The sequence below is a fragment of the Phascolarctos cinereus genome, unplaced genomic scaffold (genome assembly GCF_003287225.1).
Source record: "Phascolarctos cinereus isolate Bilbo 61053 unplaced genomic scaffold, phaCin_HiC Scaffold_1;HRSCAF=81, whole genome shotgun sequence".
Lineage (NCBI taxonomy): Eukaryota > Metazoa > Chordata > Mammalia > Diprotodontia > Phascolarctidae > Phascolarctos > Phascolarctos cinereus.
The window spans coordinates 161986741-162007012 of NW_027555514.1; the positions used below are offsets into that span (position 1 = coordinate 161986741).

The following is a 20272-nucleotide window of genomic DNA, read 5'->3' on the forward strand; positions in this document are numbered from 1 at the left end:
AGTCAGGAAATGCTTCATGTAGCACATGGCATTTGATTTGAGTTTTGAAAGGAAGCTAGGGGATCAGAGCCGAGATGACAAAGAGAAAAGCAATGCAGCTGAGCTTTTCACTCACGCTCTACAAAATGTAGCACACTATATTCTGATGAAGAAATCCAGAAAAAAAAGCAATCACTCAGTCAGATCACTAGCCAAATTGGCATAGGGAGATAGACAGAGAGATCAGCAGACACTGGGGAACGGGGTGAAGGCAGGAGCACTCAGCATGCAGAGCACTCCAGCTCCCAGGGAGGTGGCACACCAGCAAAAAAGGAAGTTCTAGGTCTATACTAGGACACCTACGTGCCCACACAGAGGGACCACCGTGGGGACAAGAGTCAACTGTCAGCTTTGTCACATATTAACTAATCCAGGGTGATGTAAGAAAGGGACCTGAGCACTGCTCAGAAGTCCTATTGCCTTTTTCAGGAGGGGAGGCCCTGAGCAGTGTACTGAAAAAGTAGAAAGTTCAAAAACTGGCAGTGGCAGCCATGGAGCTTAGATCCCAAACTCAGAGCAGGGTGACGATTTCCAGCCCCCAGCCCAGCCTGGAGAGGAAACCCAGGAAACCCAGACCAAACAGGAGCATACAAATCTGCCACTTGGCACCAAAAGACCTTTCCAGCTGTCTAACAGGGGCAAAATCCAGCAGCAGTCTACTCTTGGATAATCCTAAACCCAGGTCAAAAACTTACAGAATTCGGACCAGGAGAGCTGTCATCAAACCGGATCAAACTCCTCTGGGAGTACTGAAAGCTTGCAAGGCTCCAACCCGTCCCTGAGATCCGGGAACAACACAACACTTAATATCCCCAGAAAAGAGCAACAAGACTAGCCCAGCCCTGCCCTCCAGAAGCGTGGCAAAGTCTAACCTTAACATCAAGTCCAAAGCCAGGAAACAAGCTGTAAGAACGGGCAAACAAAGTAAGAATCCCACTACAATGAGTATCAGGGTGTCAGGGAAGTTTAAGACAAACCTACAAGAAAAGAATGACTGCAAAACATCTATAAGCAAAGTCTCAGAGAAAAACACAGCTTAGGCACAAACTCAAATTAGAATTCTTGCAAGAGATGAAGCAAGAGTTAAAAAAAATGTTGTGGGCATTTTTTTGTAAAAGGAATGAGAGTGTTTGAAGAAAAAAAAATGGGGAAAAAAATGAGAACTATGCCTGTGCAAGAGACGGAAAATAGTGTCATATGTGATGAACACAAAAGCCAGTTTCACCAATCCGTAGAGTACATGAAAAGGGATAATATGTAATAAGGAAAGGCTGACTGAAGCCAGATTTTGAAGGGTTTTAAATGCCAAATGGAGGAGCTTGTATTTGATCGTAGAGGCAATAGGGAGCTATCCACTGCAGCTTCTAGAGCAGAAGAGTATCTGTCAGTCAGGACTGTGCTTAAGGAAGACCACTTTGGTAGCTATGTAAAGGATGGACCCCAGAATTAGAAAGCCACTGCAACAACCTAGGTAAGATGTAATGAGGCCCATGTGACTAGGAAGAAGGGGAAAGACATGGGAGACCTCATAGAGGTAAGATCCATAAAACAAGACTTGGGAACAGACTGGCTATGTGAGGTAAGAGAGAATAAGAAGTCCAGGATAACTCCCGAGGTTGTAAACCTGTGTGCCTGGAAGGACGGTGGTATCCTTGATAGAAAGAGGCAATTTTGGAAGAAGGGTATGTTTCGGAGGAAAGATGAGTTACTTTGGACATGTTGAGTTTGAGGTAGCTACAGAACATCCAATAGACTGCTGGTAATATAAGACAATGGTTCAGGAAATACCAGGGCTAGATATTCAAACCTGGAGAATCATCTGCATTGAAATGATAGTTGAACCCATGACAGCTGATGAAGTCACCAATATAGAGAAAGAAAAGAAGATGAACCAGGACAGAACTTTGGGGTACATCCACAGTGAGGTGGCAGGATAAGGATGCTTTCCTCCCTATTTCTGATAGAGTATTTTAGGTATGTAAAGAATTACTTGAAGGATCTGTGATTTTCATAATAATTCCATAAAGATGGGAATTCCCTCTATGAAAATAACCCAGATACAACTTAGAAGATGTGTCCTAGGAAAGTGTCCTGAGACACATAAAGTTAAATGATTAGCCCAACATCACACAGCTAGTTAAAAATCAGAGGCAGGATTTCTGCTTTCAAGCCTAGAACCCTATTATACTAAGCTATCTTTATACACTTCGGTATTCTCTAATTCTGTTTTATTAATTAAAGAGCTTTACCTTCATTTACTTTTTGTCTGATGCAGGGAATCTCCAAATTTACAGTTACCTTGAAATTAATAACCTGATTCTATATTTGCAATGACAGTTTTGTGCAACCTATCTGAGAAAAGACTGGGGATGAGTGGGGGGAGGAGGGAGGTCATCAGGAATTAGGAGGTAATTAGAAAATAGAGAAAAGAGTCAACAACTTTTGATAAAGAGACATGATCCAAGCACAACAGGGTTCTAGACACCCAAAGGGTAACATGTCAGCAATCAAAAGCCAGAAATCCATGAAGGTAACAACATCTAAGGCAGAAGTGGGGAACCTGCAGCCTCAAGTTCACATGTGGCCCTGTAGGTCCTCAAATGGGACCCTCTGACTGAATCCAAACAAGTTCTGTGAATGAAGTTGAGATTCAATCAAAGGGCCACACTTGAGGGCCACATGTGGTCACAGGTTCTCCCCCTTAATCTAACGAATTAAGTAACAGAATTCGATCATAATCTGGAAGTAATAAATGCAAAGCTGGGGTCCTAATGAACATGTCAAGATAATTGCTAGAAGAGGAAAGTCAGAGGCATCAGGAAATGACAATTTATTTTAGAAAAAGATTTAGTTAGGAGATAATGCTCCCCCTGCCGATTCACTCAGTTTAAGACAATTAAGTTACAGAGTTAGACATGATCCTAGAATGCCTCCCTTGAGCTCAAGGCTGTAGCCTGAGAGGGTATCGTAAGTGAAAGTATTGTACCAACTCCAAGCTACACGTGGGTTCCCATACTCTTCACAATCTATCAGGTCTAGAAGAGGCTTTGTCAGTTCTGTGAGATCAGGATTTCTTAGCCTTTATTCTTCTTGCTCAGGACAAGCTGAGTAAGAGGGCGAGGGTTTGGGTCATGAAATTCAGGTATGAGCGAAGCCATACTAGCAAGAACAAAATAAAAGTGTTGGTTCACAAGTCAAATAATCCTAACTGATAGGCCAGAGTTCCCTCCCTATTAACTTATCTGCCAGTTGCCTGGATAGTCTCCTGGTACAAAGGTGCTGGTCAGTCAACCAGATCTGATCTCTGACAGGTGAGAACCCTCTGGGAGGATGGCTATGTCAGCTGGCTTCCTATTTATACACAGTTTTGGCTGCTCACAGTGTTGCAAGTTGGCCTGAGGATCCTCCAAACTTCCCTAACTGACAAACAAAAACTCGAATCATCATATGAGTGTGACTATAAGGAAGAATCACAGATGGAAACTACAGTTTATATAAGAGGACATAATGTATACAGACAAGTAAATTGTGCAGATATGGATTTCAACTGTGGACAGTATAGAAAACCAGTCATCTTGATGACAGGATGTGTAGAACCTGAAATACTATTCAAAAATTAGTCAATGTGAATTTTGTCCATTAGACAGGGAGTAATACAGTACTGAATGCTTACCTGCAGGGCTTCGAATAACGCACACCAAAAATGCAAGAAAAAAATGGGTACCCATTGGAGGCAGCTAGCAGCACAGTGGCTACAGTGCTAGGCCTGGAATCAGGAAGACTCAAGTTCAAATTTGGCCCCCAAAACTTACTAAATATAAAATCTTGTTCAAGTCACTTTATCTCTGTTTGCCTCATTTTCCTCAACTGTAAAATGGGGACAAAAATTAGTACCTCTCTCCCAGGGTTGTGGTGAGGATAAAATGAGATATTTGCAAAGCACTCAGCACAATGCCTGGCACACACATTAGGTGCTATATAAATGCTTGTGGTGATGGTGATGATGATGATGATGATGATGATGATGATGATGATGAAAACTATGAAAATGATGATGACTGGGCAGCTAGGTGGCACAGTGAATAGAGCTGTGGCCTTGGAATGAGGAGGACCTGAGTTCAAATCCAGCCTCAGACACTAATATGTACTAGCTGTGTGACCCTGGGCAAGTCACTTAACCCCAATGCCTCGCCAAAAAAAAAAAGAAAAAAGAAAATGATGATGACTTATTACTGGAAATAAGTTGGGAAGTGAGAGAACAGAACCAGAAAATGACATTAAAGAACAGGCTATATGTTTGTCATATATCCAAAGCAGAAAAAAAAAAGAGGAAGCCATTTTTGTTAGGATGACCACAAGCATCATACCCCTAGGATGCGGTCAGGTCCATGTAAAGGTCACTACTGCCTACAGGCACAGTGGAGTCAGTAGGGGGTTGCAATGAATTTTCCAGCTCCCCTACCAAGTTGTTGGTATGTACTTCACAGGGCTGAATGTACCAAAGACACCATATTGCATACACAAGCACCAAAACTCTCAAGCAATAGCATTTAAGGTTTTAAACAGCACTATGTGGCCAGCTGCTAGGCTACCCAGTCAGAAGGAGAGTGCTACTACTCTCTAGGCCCCTCTGAGTAAGACATATGGAGAACAGAACTTTACCGAAGACTGGTTTTTCAGCCAGAACAACTGGGCCTCCCAAGTAGGTCTTTATCCCATGTGGCTCGTTCTCCACTGAAACCAACTCATGAGAGAAGTACACATAAAGGTGTGGCATTAGAGAGGATGGCACAGTCTATGAAAGTCTGTTTCCCACTATAACACAAGATAAATCCATCAGCCTTTATTATTTATGAAAAACTAAGTAGATACGGCCAAGATAAAAAGTCAGTTAAACTCATTCAAACGTGTCCTCAGCATCCAACATCCAATCAAATGTTTCTGCATATTTCAACAGGTCGATGAGAGGCAGTGAATGACTTAAAAAGCTGAGAAACTACTACACATGTTTTGTCATTTGGGGATGCCTCAGTATAGTAAGGCCTCCACTTTAAGAGAGACCATTAGTATATATTACTCACCCATTTAATACGGGATCGCAACCCACAGTTTAAGAAGTGCTGAAGGGTCTCGAGTGGAAAAAATTTAAGAAGCCCTGGCCTATTATATGTCCCAGCAGTTTATAGGACCATACAATTAGAGCTGACAAAGACATTAAATACCATTTAGTTTAACTCTTCCATTTGGCAAATGAGGAAACTGAGTTACAGAGAAGTTAAATTACTTTCTCTAAGAATACACAAATATTAAGGAGCAGGATTTGAACCCAGGCCCTTTAACTCTAAATTCACTATTCTTTCCACCACATCAGGTCTGAATGGGCATTTCTGCCAATGGGGGTACTAATATTACAACTTCCATTTAAGTAGGGGGCCCAGGAAAACCATTTCTTCATTTCACACCAACAACATTCCTTTGGCTTTCCACCATATCCTAGAAACCTCATCATCTTGCACGATCAGTTAGCTTTGGTCTTCACACCTCATCAGTACCCTCTGCCCCTCTCACTAGAGGGCAGAGCAAGGAGCTCCAAAACCTCCATTTAAGAAGGGGCACATGAGGCAGCCAGGTGGCACAATGGGTAGAGCACCGGCTCTGAAGTCAGAAGGACCAGAGTTCACATCCAGCCTCAGACCAAACACTTAACACTTACTAGCAAGTCACTTTACCTCAATTGCCTAAAAAAATTAAAAAAAAAAAAGAGCACAGGACAGCCATGTCAACATTTCTTCCCCCCTTCGTTTACCATCTGGTTACACTCCTTTGACTTCACCATGCCTCCGTATCCATGTGCTTTCTCCTCGTGCCACTTTCGACTTCCTTTTCTATTTTGTTTTGCCCCATTATATTGTAAGCTCCTTGAGGGCAGGGACTATCTTTTTCACCTCTTATACCCCCAGCACAGTGCCTGGCACATAGTTGGTGATTTATAAACATTTATTAACCAATTAATGTGGGTATGATAGGGAATAAGGCAGACCAATTCATGATGAACCACCATACCACAGGTTCAGCATTTCTTAGAAGATAGAATTTATGAAGCTCTGAAAGATAGCAGGGTTCAATAGAAGCTGAATGGCAGGAGCTGGTATTTACATCAGATATATAAGATTTGGAATACCATTTCCTACTGATGATCTTTTCATGTCCAGATCCAACTAGATGTCCTTAAAAGTTCAACTTGGCAGGTATAATCACTACAAACAACAGGTCTAGAAAGTGGAGTGTCAGGAAAAGGATAAATGAATTCTAAATGGTTTTGGAACTCAAGGCCCAATGATTATTACAGTCTTCTTCTAAAGAGAACCAATGACATGACAGGAGAGATGGAAAGTGGGATAAATCTCTTCTGACAATTGTTCTGCAGAGTTATAAATATATATGGCCCTGGTAAGTGAGTTATATATAAAGTCAGCCAGAAGTGATGCCCCTAAAACGAGGTTACTGGTACAACTGTAAGGTCAATATGCCTGGTAACATCTGTTTCAAATGAGTTAAATATATCCCTACATTTCTAGTATTAGAAGGAAGCTCTGGTAAAGAGCCATGCCTTGGATGAAGCATATTCTTATTCCCAGCAATGCTTCCTCAGAAGTATAGGGACAAGTATGTGACCTTCTATAGGTCACGTGAAATATCTGGATTATGCAAAGCCAGACAAGCAACTACTATTAAGAGCTGACAAACTCATAATATTCTCCCTATGTCCAGCCTAAAATTTGGTCTCTAATCAGTTGTTGGACATAAAAATGCTGATATCCTTCAATCATTTCAACTGCCTTTTAATTGTGAACCTAAGCTGTAAAATTTCCCAGAGGGCTCAGAATCCATCAAACCCAGAACCTGAAATGTCCAAAGGCAAGAAGTTCAAAATTAAGGGTCAGGATAAGATGCATTATTAAAAGGAATTTCTCAGACAACATAACTAGCCATGATTAGTGAGAGGGTGAGGAGGGTGAGGTAGTCCATGAAATTTACATCTGAGGTTGGTTTATCACAACATGAACCAAAATAAAATTGGGTGAAGGGGGCCCAGGAAAGAATTTGCTGGGGTTTGGGCAAGGAATATATTCTATTAAGGTCCTCCATATTAGTGAATGAGAGGCTATTACTTGTGAGGTAAGACCTATTAGATGGCCTGTCTCCTCATACACGACACCAAAATGCCTACACAAGCTTAGACGGTAGAAAGTAAAATTACTGGGGGTGAAGATCCACAAAAACAATTCTATTTGTATAAAAAACTCTGGGAGGTTCTACCTCGGCCCAATGTACTGATCTAGGAGATTTACCACAGACCTTAGATCCAGTCTTCTGTCTCCATCTTCTGAAGCTATTTGTTAATTTCCTGGAAAGCCTTAAAGCTTTCTCATTGTGGCAAGTGTCTTTCCGTTTGACTCATTTGTTCCTAGAGTCCAATGCTCTAGGCATACAGTCTCCTAATCTTCCACTAGAGGGCTACCATCTTGGCAAAAGGTGTATATTTCAGAGTTCTTAAAGGGACCTGGGATAAGCTGATCATTACTGGATAATTAACAGGGCAGATAGAGTCAATAAGCCTGAATAAAAGGATTATGTCGAGGGAATAATAAGCTGTTCTGTATATACAAAAAAAAAAGTCCTCAGGTTAAAAGCCACCAATCCAGAAAGGTAGAAATAATAACAAAAATTACTGATATCTTATATTAATTCGGGTTTGCAATATTTATACTTTCCTACCAAAATTTCCAAGGGCAGTACTCTTTCTACTCTACCACACCAATCCTCAAGTCAAAAGGATTAGGAAGAGAAATATATATATAGTCAACATCTAGGCACACTAATGCATTGTTGGTGGAGCTATGAATTGGTCCAGCCGTTCTGCAAAGCAATTTGGAACTATGCTAGAAAGTTACCAAACTGTACATACCATTTAACTCAGCTATACCGCTATTAGGTCTTATACTCCAAAGTAATCAAAGACAGACTGAAGGGATCTATATGCACAAAAATACCTATAGTAGTTACTTTCATAGTACCCAGAGCTGAAAACTAAGGGAGTGCCTACCTAATGAGGAAAAGCTAAACAAATTGTAGCATATGAATGCACTAGAATGTTATTATGCCAGGGAAAATGATGTTATACTTGTAATGCTATGTGAATTTTATACCAAATTATCAAAGGTATATTTTATAGAATTTGATAAAATAATAACAAAATTCATTTTGAAAAAGAAAAGAACTAAAATATCAAGAGAAATAATATTTCTAGACCTCAAACTATATTATAAAGCAGCATTCATCAAAATCATCTGGTACTATTTAGAGAATCAAAACAATGGAATTCAATAGTCCAGTGTTCAATAACCCAGAAAACATAAATTACTTAGAAAAGAATTCCCTATTTGATAAAAACTACTGGGAGAACTGGAAAGCATTCTAGCAGAAATTAGGCTAAGATGAACACCTTATCTCATATTCCACAATACATTCAATTAAACTATTAAAAAATTATAAGTAGATCATATTCTTCTCACAGCTACAGAAAAGAGATGTGTCCTTAATCAAAAAAGGGATAGGGGCAATTACAAAAGCTGACTTAGATAACTCTGACTACATGTAACTAAAAAGTTTCTGCAAGAACAAAATTAATTTACCTAGAAGGAAAGTAGTTGAATGGGAAAAATCTTTGTATCAATTTCTCTGACAAGGGCTTGTTATCTAAGATGTATAAACAATTAAATATATATATACATATATATATATATATATATATATATGTTTGTGTCCATTCCCCAATGATAAGAATATGAACAAACAGTTCTCAAAAGACTAGCAAACTATAAACAACCACATGAAAGACTACTCCAAATCACTAATAAGAGACATCAAAACCACCCTGAGGTTTCACCTCACACACTGAAAATTGACAAAGATGACAAAATATGGGAATAGCCAATGTTAGAGGGGTTATGGGAAGACAGGTACGCTATTAGGACTTTGCTGGTGTAGCAGTGAATCAATACAACCATTTTAGAAAGCAATTTGGATTTATGCAAATAAAATGGCTAAAATGCTTATACCCTCTGACCCAGAGATTATACTACTATTAATACCCCAAGGAGGCCACTGAAAAGGAGAAAGTTCCCATATACACCAAGATATTTATAACTGCACTTTTTGTTACAGCAAAGAATTGGAAACAAAGTAGACACGTCAATTGGGGAATGGCTAAACAAATTGTGATATATGAATGCAATGGATTTTTATGCTGTGAGAAATGATGGATGTGATAACTACAGAGACGGAAAGATCTACCTGAACTGATGCAGAGTGAAGTAAGGAGAGCCAAAAAGACAATATAAACAAGGACTATAACAATGTAAATGGAAAGAACCCCCCCAAAAAAAATCCAAATGAATATTGCAAAATTATAAAGAATAAGCATGACTTGAAAGCAGACATGAGAAGACAATCCTATCCCGCCCCTCTGACGAGGTAAGACGTTCAACAAATAACATACATCAGACATATTTTCACACATTTTTGGTGTATTAATTAGTTAGGTTGATTTTTTTTTCCTCTTCTTTTTTTTTTGTCTTAAAATATGATTTGTTACATGGCGTAGCTCTCTGGGAGGGATATTGGAGAATACTATGGTGATGTAAAATAAAAAATACCAATAAAAACTTACTTAAAAAAAGAAGTTACAGAAGAAACTTGGAAGACCTTTATCACCTGATGCAGGAGGAAGTGAGTAGAGCTAAGAGAATAATGTAGATAATGACAACAACATTATAGAGAAAAACAATTATGAAAGACTTTAGAAATCTGTTCAATGAAATGTTGAATCACAAAGAGAGATAAGTTCTCAAAAAAAATTTTTTAAAGATTCAATTTAGGAATTTTTATACTGCTGAAAAGCTGGTATTACAGGTGACCAGGAATTTAGAAAGTTTAGTTTAAACCTTTTCAAATAGTAGGGAAGCAATATATATTCTAACAAAAGAACAATAAAGTAGTTCCTATGTGGAAATTTCTCCCAGGATCTTGCACATATAAGCTATTCAATAAATATTTGATGAAAAATGAAATACTGCCAGGCTTATCAAACTTAGAAAATTAAGTCTTAGAAAACTGGCCTTACCGTAAGTGTTGTTGTATTTTCATCATCTGACCACTGAATAGAAAAGGAAAGAATAAAAGAAACTAATTTGAACAAAGTGTTTGGTTTCCAAAATATAGAGCTGCTACCTCAAAATTATATCTTCAACCAAGAGAACTTGTTCCTAGACACATCATCCAAAATATTTTAGTTGAAATTTCCTCCACTTCCTCATTTCATTTCAATTACTGATTTTAAATCACAGCTAATAATAGTCAAAATCTATAATATTTCTATAGCAATTCACATCTATTACCTCATGTTTATCAAATAAAGTTATGAACTATCAATACAATTTCAGGAATCATCCATATTATGGAAAGCTACTGCTATTATTTTATACTAACCTGTATTTCTTCTCCCTCGTTGTCACTGTCTGGTTGAGAACATGTTGGTGGATCTTCCCTAGAGGATTAAACACATATATTGAGCAAAAAAGAAAAAAAAAAGATTTCTGTTCATGCCCGCTGAAGAGGTGGCTGACCTTGAGCTGAAGAATGCTCATAGTTGCCTAAAGCAGTGAATTTTTCCTTAGATGGAATTACAAATGGAAGGCAGCACCAAGATGATTGGGACAGAGTATACTGAGAACAGAATAGAGTATGGAGGAATATTAGTTCCCATCTTAAAATGATTTTATTTACTTTATATTTATTTTGTACTTCCTTGTATGCACATGACTTCCTCCAACAAAATATAAGCTCCTTGAAGGCAAAAGCTGCTTTGGTTAAGGTCTTTGTTTCCCCAGAATTTATCAAAGTAACAAAAACTTGTTGGACAAACTGAATGATATGATGCTACTCTAAAGACTTTCTAAATATGTTTGTGTTGTAACTAGCAAAGTAAAGAATTAATATTATTGGCAATCAAAACAAAAGCTATCTACTGAATACCAACTACATGCAGGGCACTGTGCTAGGCATTGAGAAGGACCCAAAGATACAATCTTTGCTTTAAAGGCCTTTCCTCATCTCTCTTCTCCCTTTTACTATGAAATTTCTTTAGTGAGTAATCTATATTATTGCCTATTTAATCCTTACTTCCTTGCAATTTGGATTCCATTTTTATCACTCTATTGAAATTCCTCTCTCAAAAAGTCTCCAATAACCTCCAAATGACCAAATCCTCTTTTTGCATACTTTCCTTTTGATAGTCTTGATTCTCTGGGGTTCTGTGATACCACACTCTCCTGGTTCCCTTCATACTATGACTTCTTTGCATTCTTTGACTCTTCCTCCTCCAACTTCTTTACAAATGAGTGCTTTCTAAGACTTTATCCTTGAGCTATAAGCTGTGAGCTCCTCCACCCAGCACTTATTAGACACTCCCCCTACTTCCACCCTACCCCAATCCAAGGCTGTAGATACTGGAGTCTTTTTTTTAATTAATTTTATTATTCATTATTTTCACACTTTTATTATTTTATTAAAGGTTTAAACTTAATACTTCAAAGCTCATTACGGATAATAATATTGCTGCCCTCAACGAAGACAGAGGATCAAAATATGCAAAGCTAGCTTTATGGAGATGTTGCCTCCAAAGCTATCTTCTCCTCCACCCCAGACATCAGGGTATGATAGTGGGATTGGGCTAAAAAGACAGTTATGTGGGATGAGGCTTGAACAAAAGAGGTATTCTGGCCCTGAAGTGGCCCGATCAACATGGTATTGTCACCAAATGGGATGACATGGAGAAGATACTGCACCAAACTTTCTACAATAAGCACTGTGAGGTCCCTGAAAAGCACCCAGTGATGCTCACAGTACCCACTCCTCCCTGCTAAACCCAAAAACTAAAGGAAAAAAGATGGCACAGATCATGCTCAAGACCTTCAATATCCCAGCCATATATACTGCTATACACTGTGATGCTAGGCTGTCCCTTATATTTCTGGTCATACCACTGGTACTGTGATGCCCTACACTGTGCCCATCTGTGAAAGTTATGTCCTTCCTCAAGCCACCCTCCATCTGGATCTGGCCATGAACTGATGGAATACCTCATAAAAATCCTGACCACAAGAGGCTATAGCATCACTACCACAGTTAAGAGGGAAACTATGTGCACATCAAATAGCTATGTCACACTACTCTAGACTTTGAGCAAAAGATAGTCATTGCTGCATCTAGCTCTTTTCTGGAAAAGAGCTACCAGCACCCTGGTAGTCAAATTATCACCATTAGCAAGGAGAGGTTCGGGTGTCCAGAACCATTTTTCCAAACATCTTTTCTAGGTATGGAATCCTCTGGTATCCATGAAATTGTTTTCAACTCAATCATGAAGCGTGAAGCTGACATCTATAAGGATCTGCATATATTCTGTCTAGATTTAAGGCTCCATTCTGGCCTCCTTTTCTGTACTTCCAGCAGATGTGCATCAGTAAGGAGATGTGGAGCAAAAGTATGATGAATCTGGGCCCTAAACTGTCCACCACAGATGCTTTTAAACAGACTTTTTTTTTGTCAAAGGGTAGGATATAACAAACAGGGACGGGTTAGGGAAAGGGGGAGGAAGGGAGACAGAGAAGGAGAGAGATGAAATGGCATGGATGGATGGATTTGGCCTTTTTTGCACTTGACTCAGGATTTGAAAACTTGAACAGTGAAGGTGATGAGCAATCTAAATAGGTTGGAGGCAAACATCCCCAAAGTTCTATAGTGAATCTTGAGCACCCTGACTATACATTTATTGCTGTTTTTTTAATAGTCATTCCAAATATTGTATGATGAATTGTCACAAGAAGAGCCTTGCCTCTATGAAGGCTTCTCTGCTCTACAAAAGGAGCTAATTACATAAATCCTGACAAGGGAAAGGGGGGGAGAAAGGTAGTAATATTGCATATATAAATTATGTAATCCTAACAACAAAAAAAAAAGCTTTTTGAATCTTCCCCCTTGATGCTTTTCCCCCTTTTTTTCATCATTTAAATTACTAGAACAAAAAAAAAATAAATTACAAGAGTCATAATGATGTCCTTCGTTTCCCTTCTTTATCCCTACAACATAGAGGTAAGTGAAGACCTTTCTACAGCCTCCCTGAAAGTTCAACAAGATTGATGTCAATACTTGAGGGAGAGAACACTGACTTGACAGAAGTCGAGATAAAAGTGCACGTTAAAGAAAAAATAAGGGACTCTTCCCTCCAATCTTTATGTTCTCTCCTTTGAGGGATGAATCCATTCCTGGTGGAGATGCTGTCACCACAATGCAAGCACTGCCCAAATCTTAATCATTTTTACCTCTTGTCTTCTCTCACAAGCTTCAAGCTCATATTTCTGACTGCCTATAAGAAAATTCCACCTCAATGCCCCACTCTCACCTCAAACTCTACATGTCGAAAACTAAAATAATCTTTCCACTAAATTTTGTTCTTCTTTCTAACTTTCCTGTCTCTACCACCTCCATTCATAACTGGATTCTGAAGGACAGAATCTAGAAAGAAAAAAAGGTGGGAAAGACAGCATAAACAAAGGAAGCAAGAAAGTACAAATTATGTTTGAAAGACAGTAGTTAAAACTAGTTTGAATGAAATGGAGGATTTGTATAGGTGAGCAATAGTAAATAAAGGTGGAAAAAATAATTTGTGAAGGACTATGGAAGACCAGGCAAAGGAGCTTAGACAAATGTACAAATAATAAAAGCTATACCCTTTCTATACTAAAAGAAAATTATTTACTTAAATGATTTACTATGGATTTTAATAGCAAGTTAATAAGAGAATTGTAACTAAGTAGAAATAATAAAAATTTTACCTTCTAAAAAATGCTCCTATTTTCCCACTCTTCTGAATCTCTCTTGCAAACAAGCAAAAGTAAATAACACGAGCCAATATAAGAATTTGTTTTGCTTGACTATGCATATTTGTTACAAAAGTTTATTTCTTTTTTTTTAGTGGAAGGTGGGAAGTAGAGAAAAGAAATACTTATTAATTGAAAAGAAATTTTAATTTAACAAAAAGAAATATTGTGGAAAAAAGTGATTCACATTCAATTATTTTATATTTGTGATACCTGCCCTCAAAACTCTCCCTCTGAATTTCAAAAACCCATTCAACAGCCCATCAGTGTATGAATGAATGAATGAATAAACATTTATAAGCAAGCACACTTACTGTGTGCTAAACATCAGTGAAGCATACAGAAAATTTAGGCAGTCCCAATTCTTAAGACACTAGCATTCTAATTAGTAGAGACAACGAATATAGGGTTTGGCCTCAAGGCAAATAGGAAAGCCTAGTGGACCTTAAGGTGTGCTCAGTAAAGCAGATGGCAAGGCTCAAGATTTTTTAGGGTACATAAGTAGATCAGATGGCAAAACCTTATGGGTCTGGCAGGGCAGATGGTAACGGCCTGTTAGACCTTAGGGAACAAGAGTAAGGCAGATGGTAAAGCCCAGTGGTCCCCCATCTTACTGAAAGGATTATAGCTGGTGACTTCCTGTTCATCTAAGTGGTGTGAGCAGCTATGTCACCGATCCATAACCTTGATCTAGAAAAGGAATAGTAGGCCCAAGGCAGGTCTCTGAATCCTTGAGAGTGAAGATAAGGGGTAGCATCCAGCAGATTCAGCACCTAATGAGAACTGAGGGCTAGGATAACTACCATGGGAGCCATGAGGGTTAGGGTAGGGAAGGGGAAGGGCTCCCTACCGTCAGCTCTTAGCAGGTGCATTGGGATGTGTGCAGCTGGTAGGCTGGTCAGGCTGGAGCAGGGGGAAGGGAGAGTCAAAAGAGAAAAAGAAAACTAGAGACTAATAACCCTAATAAACATAGAAGCAAAGTTTCAAATAAAATAATGGTAAAGAGGCTAAAACAACACATCACAAAAATTGTACACCACAACTAGGTTAGCTTTATACCAGGAATGCAGAGTTGGTTTAAAATTATCAAAACTACAGATTTAATTAACCATATCAATAACAAACACAACAAAAATCATATAATTATATCAATAGATATGGAAATATCTTTTGACAAAATACAACACCCATTTTTGTTAAAAACAATAGAAAACATAAGGATAAATGGATCTTTCCTTAAAATGACAAGAACTATATTTCTCAAAACAAGAACTACTATTACATGTCATGGAAATAAATTAGAATCCTTTCCAGTAAAATCAAAGGTGAAACAAGGATGCCCTTTGTCACCACTTCTATTTGCTGGCTACAGCAATAAGACAAAAAAAAAAAGAAACTGAGGGAATAAACATAGGTAAAAAAGAAATACTAAAAGAACTTCACAAAACAAATTTTAAAATCAGGACAATAACTTTGGCAGTCTTGCAGGATATAAAATAAATCCACACAAATCATCAGCATTTCTATATAATACTAATAAAAACCCAGCAGGAAGAGTTGGAGAGAAAAGAAATAAATATTTTACATTCCCATTTAAAATTACTACAGAATGTATAAAATACTTAGCAGTCTACCTCTCAAAATACAAACAAGAACTATACAAATACAGTTTGCAGAAATAAAGACAGATTTGAATAATTTTAACAAGATTAATTTTTCATGGGTAAGTTGAGTCAATATAATAAAAATGAAAACACTAACTAAATTAATTCTCTTATTTAATGCCATACCAAAGTACAAAAGGATGACTCTAAAGAACTATAAAAAGAGAAGGAAATTCATATGGAGGCAAAAAAAGTCAAGAATCTCAAGGGAAACAAAAAACAATTGCAACAAAGGAAAGCAGGGGGAGCCTAGCAGCATCAGATCACAAACTATACATAAAGCAGTAATTATCAAAACAATTTGATTCATCAAAACAAACTGGTTAAAAAATAGAAAAAGGAACCTGTGGATCAGGTTGGGTACCCAATATACAGGAGAAAATTTATTTAGTGCCCTAGTATTTAACAAATACAAAGAAATCAGCTACTGGTATAAGGACTTACTAGCTGATAAAAACTAAACAGGATTATGGAAGAAATTAGATTTAGCCAGATCAAAATCTCACACCTTATATAAAGACAAGCTTCAAGTGGGTATATGACCCAGATATAACAGGTTAGATCATAAACAAATTAGAAAAACATGAAAAATATTACCTATCAGATCTATGGATAGGAGTAAAGTTCACAACTAAATAATAAAAGATAAGAAAGGAAATAATTTACTGGGAAAAAATCTTTGGTGTTTCTTCGATAAAGGTGTCATTTCCAAGACTCAAGGAAATGATTCAAATTTATAAGAATAAGAACTATTCCCCAATTGTTAAACAGCCTAGGTATATGAATAAGCAGTTCTCAAAGGAAGAAACCCAGAGTCTCTGTGACTACATGAAAAAAAATGCTCCAAATGAGTACTAATTAGAGAAATGCAAATTAAAGTAATTTGAAGATACCACCCCACATCAGACGGCATCAGATTGGCAAAAATGAAATTAAAGAAAATAATAAATGTTGAAGTATCTATAAAAAACAGGCACTTTGATGCACTGTTGGTAAACCTAAAAAATGGGTATAATTATTCTGAAAAGCAATTTGGATTTATTCACAAAAGGTCACTAAAGCGAGAATGTCCTTTGATCCAGTTATGGCACTGCTAGGGCCATGCCCAAAAGAGAACAAAGAAATATGAAAAGGCCTATATGTACAAAAATATACACAGCAGTTCTTTTCAGTGGTAGCAAATAAAACTGGAATCTAAAGGGTTGGTCATCAATTGAGGTATGACTGAATAAGTTGTAGTAGATGAATGTGATAGAATACTATTGTGATTTAAGAAATTATTTTAAAAAGACATAGACTGGTATGAAGTGATTCAGAGTAAAGTAAGCAGAATCAGATAAGCAATTTACACTATAACATCAGTATTATAAAAGTGAACAATTATGAAGACTTTATAAACTGATGAAGAATAAAATGAACAAAACCAGGAGAAAAAGTTAAACAATGACAACACTGTAAAGACAAACAATTTTGAAAGCTGTAAAAGAATTATTATCAATACAATCATCCATCATCCCAGAAAACCAATGATGATACATACTATCAACTTCTTGATAGAGAGGTGAAAGATTTAGGATACAGAATGAGACATATATGTACATATGCATATATGTGTATGCATGTACATCTGTACTAAAAGAATGTTGATATATGCAACATACAGACATACAAATATATATGTATATGTATTTGTATACAGCCAATGAAGAAATCTGTTTAACAATACATATGTTAGAAAGAATTTGGGTTTTTTCTTTTATTGAATGGAATGGGAAAGTAGGAAAGAAAGAAAATAGCTTTCTGTTAACTAAAAAAAATATTTTTAGAAAGGCTGGCACTACTAGGCCCATATCCCAAAAAGATCAAAGAAAATGGAAAAAGATGTATTTGTGCAAAAACATTTATATGGCGGCAAAACATTAGATAGTGAAGGGATATCCATTAATTGAGGAATAGCTGAACAAATTGTGGTATATAATTGTGATGGAATATTATTGTGCTATAAGAAATGATGAGCAGGATGCTTTCAAAATAACCTAGAAAGACCTATATGAACAATACAAAGTGAAGTGAGCAGAACCAGGAGAACATTGTACACAGTAACAGTGGCATTGCACGATAATCAACTGTAAATAACTTAGCTATTCTCAGAAATACAGTGATCCAAGACAATTCCAAAGGACTTATGAAAAACGCTATCCATGTCCAGAGAAAAAACTGGAGTCTGAATGCAGATGAAAGCATAATTTTTTCTTTTTTTTTTAATTTTTCTTGTTGAGTTTTGTGCGGGTTTTTTTTTTGGCAATATGACTAACATGGAAATATGCTTTATGATTTCACATCTATAACTGATAGCCTATTTCTTGCCTTCACAATGGGTGGGAGAGGGATGGAAGAGAGGAAAAGAATTTGGAACTCAAAAAAATTTTTAAATTTTTTTTTTAGGGGCAGCTAGCTGGCCCAGTGGATAAAGCTCTGGCCTTAGAGTCAGGAGGATCTGAGTTCAAATCCAGGCTCAGACACATGACACTTACTAGTTGTGTGACCCTGAGCAAGTCACTTAATCCCTTTGCCTCACCAAAAAATAAATAATTTTTTTTTTAAATAAATGGAGAGGCTGGAGGGAGACACGCTACAGATGTGGAATGCTGCACTGATGAGATCTGAGTGACCTTCAGATGAGGTCACTGTTTTATTAGTTTGACTCATTTGTTTTAAGTTATTACAAAAACTTTCACAATATAGGTGTATAATCTGGGTATAATATAATCTGGGCACAAAATATTATATGTCAATATAATATTTCACTATGTGAAAACACATCAATAAAACTTACATAAAAATGGAAGATAGGGGGAAGGGAAAATCTTGGCTCCCAGAGTAGCAGCTCCTGCTGGACCCATGGGTCCACCTTTGGGATGCGGGTGGTAACAGACTGAGGCAGGGGAGGAAAATGAGCTGGCTCTCTTAAGATTACATACCTGCTGTACCCAGAAGCTACCCAGTGATAGTAAGAACCTTAATTAAATACAATCCTCTACACTTATTTGTACCTAAAACTCTATATTCCTAGTGACAAGGATTTTATTTTTCACATATACTAACTGAAATTTTTAACAGATGCAGTTTCTGTACTCTTCACATACCATCCGCTCTACCAAGATGTTCTAGAGCCCACCAGGCTTTACCGTGCTCTGTCCCTCTTGCTTCACCCTCCACACACACATCCATGCACCTCCATCTGAACTGCCCCTAAAGTACCCTAAGAACTCCCAGATCTTGCCATCTACCCTGTATCAGCATCTGATACCTCCTGTATGTGTTGTCTCCACCAATTAGAATGGAAGATCTTTGAGAGCAAGGACTTTTCTATTTATATCCTTGGTCCTTAACATGATGATTGGCACATAATAAGAGCTTAATAAATGCTTTTTTTTAACTTTTTCATTTATTAGATAAATAATAACATAAAAACATAAATAAATCCTCAATTTTAATGATTTTATTTGCCCTTTTAACTTAGTACTGATTGATCTACAGAGTATAATTATATGCCAAAACTTTACCTTCTTACTGAAACTTAAGTAAAATATTTTGGAGAACTATACAAAGTGAGGGAAAAGTCAATTATCCCTAAGGAACTGACATAAAGGGCACTCTGGGGAGTTTATTTAGTAATAATCAATAATATTTTAAAATTATGAAACTACCATTCAATTGATTAACTTCTGGAACACCTCATTTGTGAAGTATTATCACTAATTCAAAATCCGTATGATCCAAATTAATAAAGTTGTCCCAGAAGAGAATGTGAAAAAAACTATATCTTAACATCTACCATACTAAAATTCTTAGTATATGTGACTCTTTTTTGTGTAAAAAAATTCTAAAATAATCTTACCTTAATTTTCAGTCTCTTTCTTCTAAAAGAAATCTAATATAAAATTAGTATTTTTTCCAAGGGCTCTAGAAATTAAGGCTTCTTTCAATATGCCTTCAACTTTGGAATATTATTTTTTATGTTCATTTTATTTATTGAGTCATTTTGTTTCCTAGCTTACAGCATATACTGTGCTTGAGAATAATAAAATTAAACTCTTTAAGAAATCCTATAAGTTAAAATTATCTGTCACACTAAAACTTCACCCTACTTCCTACTCCTGAGCTTTTGCTATAATCCTTTTCAAGTTATCAAGAGTCTGAAGATACTAGATAGAAACAAAGTAAGACGTACATTCCTTGAAGGTCCATTCATCAAATATATGGGAGAAAACCAATTCTATTTGAAATAAATAATTTTGATACATTTCAGAGATATTAGAAACATGAGTGTCTTTATCAAGATCAATAATTCTCTAACTTATCACCAAGAACTCAAAATACGTAAGAAATGACAGTAACATTTTCCCTTTACTTAAACCAGAAGGGAGTGTAGGGAACAAAATTACAATGGACTACAACTCAGTGACCGCACAATCTAAGGTCACACAGCCTAAAAGGATTTCAACACATCCACATTGGTAAGACACTAATAGCCTCATTCATAGAGAAACTGAATCAAGGTCACAC

The 20272-nt window shown here is 37.0% G+C and overlaps 1 protein-coding gene across 2 annotated transcripts in view; it reads right to left on the minus strand.

Annotated features, from left to right (window-relative positions):
* Positions 1 to 20272, minus strand: part of CDC123 (cell division cycle 123) — a 95083-nt gene that overhangs the window by 67745 nt on the left and 7066 nt on the right. For both annotated transcript variants that reach the window (XM_020999689.2, XM_020999687.2), the window contains 2 exons: positions 10591 to 10648; positions 10226 to 10258 (listed from right to left, as the gene is read on the minus strand). In XM_020999689.2, the coding sequence (XP_020855348.1) occupies positions 10226 to 10258; positions 10591 to 10648 (91 nt within the window). The remainder of the gene's footprint in view (positions 1 to 10225; positions 10259 to 10590; positions 10649 to 20272) is intronic.